Raw genomic sequence first — 8,033 nt, forward strand, 5'->3', positions numbered from 1 at the left:
GCCCCCCCCCCCTGCCCCCCCCCCCAAACACACACACAGATCTTAATAGTTTGCCCTTCTTTGCTAGACAAATGGAGAAAGAAATCCAAGGAAATCCTAAATGGTCCAACTTGGATATGCTGACCAGGTAAGTCCCAGCACAACAGGTCAATTGTACATCAAGACTTTTTGTACTTTCAAGAAAGGCTTTTAGACATTTTCAAACAGAAAATGAAAATAGAGGTATTCATAACCAGGGCATGATCCAGAAGAATTACCAAAATATTCAGGCCGATTGATTTTGCTGCTGGGATATAAGAGTAATTCCAATATCATGAATCAGTGTCTGAATTATAAAAACAAACATTTCATAAATGTATTGAGGTACTGTCACAGAAAATTCCTCTGTATTCTCTTTAGTATTATGTGCACATGAGTACACACAGTTTTGCAACATGTGCCTGTGCCAGTTCAATCAAATCTGTAGGTACCATTACAAGCTTTCCATAGCTAAAGTTGCAACACCAAAGTTAAAAACAACTGTCATCAAGCCTTTAACAGTGCAATAACACATTAATGAAAAATTCACTAGAACTTATTATAGTAAGCAGCACAAGTCAGTTACTGGGTAAAACTTGCATTTAAAAATCCAGGCACACCAAACAATTGCCTAAATTACTACAGCACCATCATATTTGTAATCCTTGTCTATCCTCCTTACCATTTGCTTTCCCCTCACCCCACCACAAAGCTACTCGTTGTACCACATGGTATTTAGACCAGTGGGTTTCAAACATTTTTCATCTGCAGACCCCTAAAAAATTCTGAATGGAAGTGTGGATCCCTTTGGATTGTGTGAATATTCACATACTTTTGATAGATCACAATCATCTTTTGCAGACCCCTTAGACAGTCAGACCCCACTGATTTAGACTGTAAATTCCTCATGGAACTGGCCACCTCTTTAAAGTATGCACCATGTTTAAGGACTTAAATATTTATAGGTGAATGAAAGGAAAAAGGCCACCATTTCTGACATCTTACCTATGTAAGAACTACTTAAGGATTACTTAAAACACGTGTCAAACAAGTACCTGTTTAATCACGCAAATGAAGGTTATATACACAAAAATCGTTCTGTTTCATTGCCTAAAGGAGTTAATGTCAGTAAGTGAATTTCAACATTTGTGAATTTATGTTTGGTATGATTTGCATAGGTCTATAAAGCAAAACAAGAAACATGATCACACTTAGGAAATAAAACAAAACATGCAGACAGTGGTAGAAGTTAAAGATGTATCATTTATGCTCAAGCCATGTGCTAAATAATACTGCAATGCAAGTGACTCAGATGCAGAGGGCATCACACATGGACAGATTAAGTTTGAATAGTTGCCTGGTGTTATGTCAATATTATCCTCTGTCTTCGTTGCCTGAACTTCTAAGTCTTCCTCAGGTGGATGGATTATTACTGTAGGGATATCATCATTAGCAGGTGACAATAGCAGTTCCTCGCCTTGGAGCTCACTTGGCTGGGAATTTGTGGTTGCCAGGTGGCTGCAGCTAGGACTGGAGGGTGGTGTGTTTTGTGGGGTAGGTATTGGGGTTGTACACCTTGAAGCTGCCGGGGTTCCAGCTCTTGAAGAAGGAAGAAGGTAATTGAGAAGGAGGGACAAACGATTTTCTCCTTTCAGGGAAATGTTTGAGGCAGAGAGACCTGTTCGCAAAGAGTGCCGGGAGGCTGAAAGGCCTTCCCCTGAGATAAAAACAAAACAAAACGATGAAGTATACAATAGGGAGATGCTAAGAGAGAGAGACAAATAATGCATTAACAATTTACATTGTAAATTGCAAGCTTTGAAGGCCCAAAGTGTCACATTCATGCAGGCGAGATAAGAGATGCATGAGTAAGTCAAAATTTTAAGTATCAGAAAAGTCAGCACATAATTTACTGACAGCTGCCATTTAGCACACAAGAAGGATCTGAGAGAACAATATTCTTCAGTGAATGTTTGAAGTCACTGAGATTTTAGCAAAAAAAAAAAAAAAAAAATCACAAGACAATCGTTTCCCTCAAACTAAAGGAAGAAAAAAAAAAAATCAAAGTCCCTTCTTAGTTTAAGATATATGCTATGCCAGGAACATTATTTAAGAGATTTAGCATAATTCAGATCAAACTCAATATGACTGATGAGAGTGATGGGGTAAAACATTTGCACTAATTGTCCTCCACACCAAGTTCTGCTATTTCAATAAAACCTGTTTCTGTGTGTAATACGAGTATCAGATTTCCAACTTAAAAAAAAAAATCTACTAAACCTAACCAGAAGGAAGCTCTCATATCCCATGCACTTGCTAACACTAACTGTCCATAAAGCACCAGTAAGTGCAACTTCAGCAACATCAGGCCTGCCAGTACTTTATCTGCAGTACAGGATGTTGCCACAATTAAAACTTCTCAGTGCTCCATTTGTTTTGTGAGAGATTTAACCGTGTTAAAATTGTGTTTCATTTCAAAATATATTTGCTCCCAGTAAAAACATCCAAATTTCCTGGTTTAAATTTAAACCAAAATTTAAAACTATTTTTGACAAGTTTTCTTCCAGCATAACCTTTCTGAAACTGTTCCAAAACATATCCAATGGTGACATATCCTGACAGTAAGTCAAAACATTTTAGTTGTATTTTCATTTTTATAAGTAAAATTGGCAGCTACTACTATGCACAGATTGAAACAATTAATCCAGAAAAGATTAAGAGATTATGACAACAAAACCAGGAAAATGTTTCAAAGCTGTAACAAACAGCAGCTGTCCTTAACATTTTTAAAAATAAAGCAAACTCAATTAAGTCAAAATATGACACATTATGATGACACTGCACTACTGCCAACTTGAAATAATGTTTTAAAAAAATTCTGATACTGTCCTAAATTATTTCTTTCAACTTTGGGGGAAAAAAATGTTTCCATGGTAACTTGCATGAAAATCAGATGCAGTTTTGCGTAAAAAGCTGTTGTTGCACCAAAACAGCATGAGCTCCAGTTTATAAATTTTTCATATTACATTGCCACTGAAGAAGGCCCAAAGACAATGGCAGAGGCCACATAGGGGACTACATATCTACTGAGAGAAACACCATTCTCCTGGTAGAAATAATAAGTGTATCAAGCATTCATTCAATTTCTCCTAGAGGAAGTGCACCCCTTCCAGAAAAAGTTTCTCTTGCAAAAGTGAATGCTTATATATACTCCTCCCAATCTGGTCCCGTAGGGGAGTGAGGAAGCAGAAAGCTCCCCACACCTCCCTGGATTGGGGGCTACTCAGCTGTGGTGGAAGGCGAGGAGCACTCCAGTCCCCCATTCTGGACCAGTACAGGAGGACACTGGAGCAGCAGGAAAAAAAGCCCGCTATTCATTCCACCAACCAAGAGGAGGTTGGGAGGAGGGGGGTAAGGATGCTGCACTGCTTACTCTGCTCAGCTCCTGGGCACTGGAGGACAGGGGAAGCAGCCCTGCCTCTGAGGAACAGGCAAGCTGTTTGCTCACGGCTCCCAGTGACAGGAACAGAATACAGGAGCAGCTGCTTCCCCCCTTCCCAGCCCCCACCTGTCTGCCAACCTGCCCCGACAGACAAGGGTCTCAGTCTGGTGGAAGTGTGAAGAGCAGGGGAGAAGCAGCAGCTGCATGTTAAACATCTGTATACTCTCTCGTGGAAAGATTTCTACTGGTAGAAATGAACGCTTGTCCCTGGCCAGAGTCTTCTCCTCCGATGCTTCCTGCTGTCATTTACTATATCCCAATTCAGTCACATAATAAGCAGGTTTCTTTAATATCAGATTGTTGCTTTTATCCCACAATCCAGTCTCTCCCCATCCCCCACCTTACTTCCTAACTACTGTATTTTAATCTGAAGAGTGAAAATTCTTGTCACCCTTCTCTCAGAGAGATGTCCTATTGTGTACTTGCTCTTCTCTACAGAAGAAAGATTATCATTTGCTTTTCATTTTCTCCCTATATCACTTTCATGGGGGAAGGGGGGCAGTTAGGAATAAAGGCTTTAAAAACAAAAAAAAACCTCTACATGTTCAAAAACCATTTATCCTGAAACTGGCATTCTGTATCACAGCAGAGTACTGACTGTCTTCTGTAGGGATCTGATGGCAAATATACACTGGTCTCACATTACAACTACAAGCAGGGAAACAAAAGTAAAAAGACACTTTTGGTATTACGTGTAGAACAGGCTGTGTAAAAAGGACCAATATATTGAATGATCCTACACTGAGGGAAGAAGGGAGAGAGAAAGGAATACAAGTGTAAAGAAAAATACAGTGAAGACAAGACACACATTTAAAATAAATTTCAAGGCTAACATTAAAAAAAAAAAAGGAGCCTCTATTGAACTACATCTTTAGTAGTAAGGGCAATAAAGCACCATTTTCTGTTCTAACACTACAGACTGGGTGCATCTACCCACTTTACTATGCACTCGACTGCAGAGCTAAATAGTCTACTCTGCAGTAAACTGTCACAGTCTATACATGTGGTGATATCAGGGTGCAATCAATTAACTCTGCTGTAGTATAGTACTCCCGGGGACAGTACTATCTTACGACAGAGTACTTTACTGTGCCAAAAAACAAGTGTAGGTGCTGACCGTGGGCATATATTCCACCTGGTCAGCCCAGCCAGCTGGAGGCCTGCTCTGCCCCAGTTTAAATTGCTGTCCTGGGCACACATGTAGATGCTGCACCCAGGAGCATTTAACTCTGGCTTGAACTGCTCCAGAATTTGTTGCATCGCATTAATTGCACATGTAGATGCACCCACTATTATCCAAATGTGTCTGTCAGGAATGTGACAAGATTTGACCCCTGTTCCACACAACTGAGTCAACAGAAGCTCTTAAGTGGAGATGCAGTATACTCCAAAACTACACTTTTATTTTACTACCAGGAGAGGAGAGTGGTACAAAGCAAAGATCTGTGGAATTGGCTGCACCTAGGGTGAGAGCACTCTGCTATACAGTCTACTGGTATTCCCATTGCTAAAAATTAAAAGACCAAAAAAACAAAACAAACAGTATTTTATCCTATGAAAAGGAGACATGGAAAAGACTTGTATATCAGATTTTCAAAATCATTACTTTTAAGGGACCTAAACGTTGGATTGGGTCATCTTGGTGCTTTTACATAGAAATCTGAAGTTTGCTATCAAGATTCCATGCATACTATACAAAGAATCAGTCATCAGTTTTAAAGAAAATACAGACAAGTTTAATTGTATTTACTTCCTAAAACAACCAAACTGACAAAGATGTGATGTCATCAGACACTTCCCAATTTTTCTAGTTGGAAAAGTGGTTGGAAGTTCTCTAATACTCAAACCAAACTCAAACATTAGCACTTAAACTAACCAAACAGTTGCATGCTCCAAGGCAGAAGATGCATCTTGCATGCAGTGTGGTCAAAAACCAAACACCTCATTTAAAGGAATCAGAATCCAAAATGGGCCAATACTTCAGTGTGTGGCCTTACTAAGCCAAAATGAATTCAAGTCCATCCAAGATGTCTTGCATGATGTAGCTTGAAAGGTATATGAAATACTCCAAAGGCCTGGGGGAGCATCTGTTCACCAAGGCACGCCAGGCGAAGACAAACAATGGTCACAAATTGCTTGAAGATCACTTCAGCTTGGACATAAGGAGAAATCTCTTTACAATTTGAGTGCCGAGACTGTCTAACAGACTCCCCCCAGAGGTGGTACAGTCACCTACCCTGGAGATCTTTTAAAAACAACTTGACACGCACCTTGCTGAGGTCATCTGACCCCAGCAGTCTTTCCTGCCCAAGCACAGTGGGGCTGGACCGGATGATCTTGTGAGGTCCCTCTAACATCTATGAACCCATGAAAAATGAGACCTAAAAAAAGAGGCTGCCCTGCAATACCAGTATCTACATGAACTTAGGAACTGAACACCAGGAAGAAAATGAACAGGTATGTCAATATTTAGTTATCATACAACATGATACATCCTGTAAAATTGTTACAGATTTTGGGGGGGGTTTGTTTGGTGTTTTGGGTGTTTTTACCTAGCTTTTACTACAGTTAGCATGGTAAATTTTTTTAAAAGCTCAGTTAAAAGCAGTTTAATCATTTTCCATTAAAATAAAAACAACACAAAATGTGTACAACAGTGAACTTAAATTTTTCCTTTGCACATAGTTGTCCAAAAAGCAGATAAGATAAGGCAATTAAGAAGCAAGCCTAAATGTAACGTTGACAGGATGATGAAACAAATCTCTCAAAGAAATAAAAGGAGACGGAATCAGAAACTATAACCCTGGTGATGACTGTGAAGTTATGGTTAAGAGGTAAGAAGAGTACTTTAAATCTGTCGACGAGACAGACAGAAGTCAAACATACCCTTTAAAGTGTTAGAATCTACTGAATGTATTGCCATGGGTAGAGTAAATACTGTGTGTATACTTCTTAAATCATGCTGTGAATAGAAGCAAAGAAGTGCAGTTGTTACAAGCAGAAAAAGAAAAGCTTCTTCACACACAAATTACAGATAAATGCCCAAGCTACACAAAAAATACAAAACAGCTGTTACATACCAAGAAGGAACCAACTATATCTGCTGACTTTTCCTTCATGTCTCAGTGAGAACATATTATTTCTAACAGGTTAGGATAAATTGGATGCCACAACTTATCTCACCATTTCGGTCAAGCAAGTGAGGGTCAGAATGTTTCTTGCCTATATCCGCAAAGGACCGAACCAGAGGTATCCTACTGCTGAATTTTTTCTCATTCTGGTGATGGTGTCTCTTGAGAAGAGCTTCTCTGACATTCTCTCTTCTGGATTCATCCAACTGACCAGAGGCAATCATGTTGTCCAACACCATATCTATATCAACAAAGAAACACTAAGTCAACATTTTAAAGTTATATGTGCATACCAAGTACCTGTGTATGAATTAACTCCCACATGTGGAAAGTTAGTAAATCTCAGGATTCATCGAGTATCTCCATGTATCCATTTTGTTTGGCAAATAGTGCTTCAAAAACTGTATTGGAAATAAACAGCCAAGAACATTATAGAGTAAGAATTCAAATCCACATACATCAACTCAAGAAAAAATAGGCTTTGAAAAAAACTCAAAAAACAAAAAAAAAAAAAACAGCATTTAAGAAAAAAAACAGCAGGAGTTTCAAGAATCTATACATTTATAAAAAAAAACTTGACAGAATATTCTGTCATTCATTTCAGCTTTCAACTATCTTCATTTAAGATGTGCATGATCAATGTAACTTCACAAAAAATATTCCTTTTCACTGAAAAGGAATAAAATAGCAAAAAATACCACCAGCAAGTCTTGATGCCCGACCTGCACAGCAGCCTTTATAGAGTAATTCTAATGTTTCCCCAAACAAGAACCTGGTTTTACAGTTTTAATACTCTTTTATTAAAAACTACACACCTGATATTCATCAAGGCTAGGGACAGAAGTTACATATAAACCAGTTTAAGTGATCAGAAATCAATTTAAACCTGTAACATAAGAGAAGTTCAGTGCACATAAAATTGCTTTCAAAATGACCGAAACTGGTTTAAGATAAGTCTGATGCTACATTGAACCAGGTTTAACTGATTTAGGTCAAACTGTTTTTTGGAACTTCTGTCTCAGAACCCTTCCTGGTCCAAGTTAAATCAAAGTCCCCCAGCATCCCAGGATGCTCTGCAGCCCTGGGCTGGGCTGTCTGCTCCAAGGAGCTCCAGACTGCAGCCAAGTCTGCCTGGTAGGGGTGGAGCAGCCCCTGCCAGGCTTTTCCCCACACTGGCCACTGAAACGGAGCAAGGGGGGTTGCCAGACAGACCCTAGGGCCAGGCTGAGTAGAGAGAGACAGGACACTGTAGCCCCTGCCAGGCTTTTCCCTGCTTACCATGAGTGGAGGGGGTGGGGGCATTGGCAGACCCTGGCCTCAGGCCAGCACACAGAGGCAGAGGGGAGAGAGGGGGTTTAAACCCCCTCTGTCCGTCTACTAGC

At 39.7% G+C, this 8,033-nt stretch overlaps 1 protein-coding gene across 11 annotated transcripts in view; it reads right to left on the bottom strand.

The window, feature by feature from the left end:
- SLC4A7 (solute carrier family 4 member 7) overlaps positions 1-8,033 on the bottom strand; it is a 106,545-nt gene that overhangs the window by 52,205 nt on the left and 46,307 nt on the right. For 4 of the 11 annotated variants that reach the window (XR_003093715.1, XM_025202370.1, XM_025202367.1 and 1 more), the window contains exons 6-7: positions 6,704-6,892; positions 1,376-1,735 (exon numbers count right to left, since the gene is read on the bottom strand). Coding sequence is in view for 10 of the 11 variants with exons in the window: in XM_025202370.1 (XP_025058155.1) it covers positions 1,376-1,735; positions 6,704-6,892 (549 nt within the window). In the remaining variant the exon portion in view is untranslated. Of the gene's footprint in view, positions 1-1,375; positions 1,736-5,517; positions 6,893-8,033 lie in introns of those variants that run through there. The other 7 variants (XM_025202368.1, XM_025202372.1, XM_014519262.2 and 4 more) reach the window with 5 other exon arrangements.

The sequence above is a fragment of the Alligator sinensis genome, unplaced genomic scaffold (genome assembly GCF_000455745.1).
Source record: "Alligator sinensis unplaced genomic scaffold, ASM45574v1 scaffold181_1, whole genome shotgun sequence".
Taxonomy (NCBI): domain Eukaryota; kingdom Metazoa; phylum Chordata; order Crocodylia; family Alligatoridae; genus Alligator; species Alligator sinensis.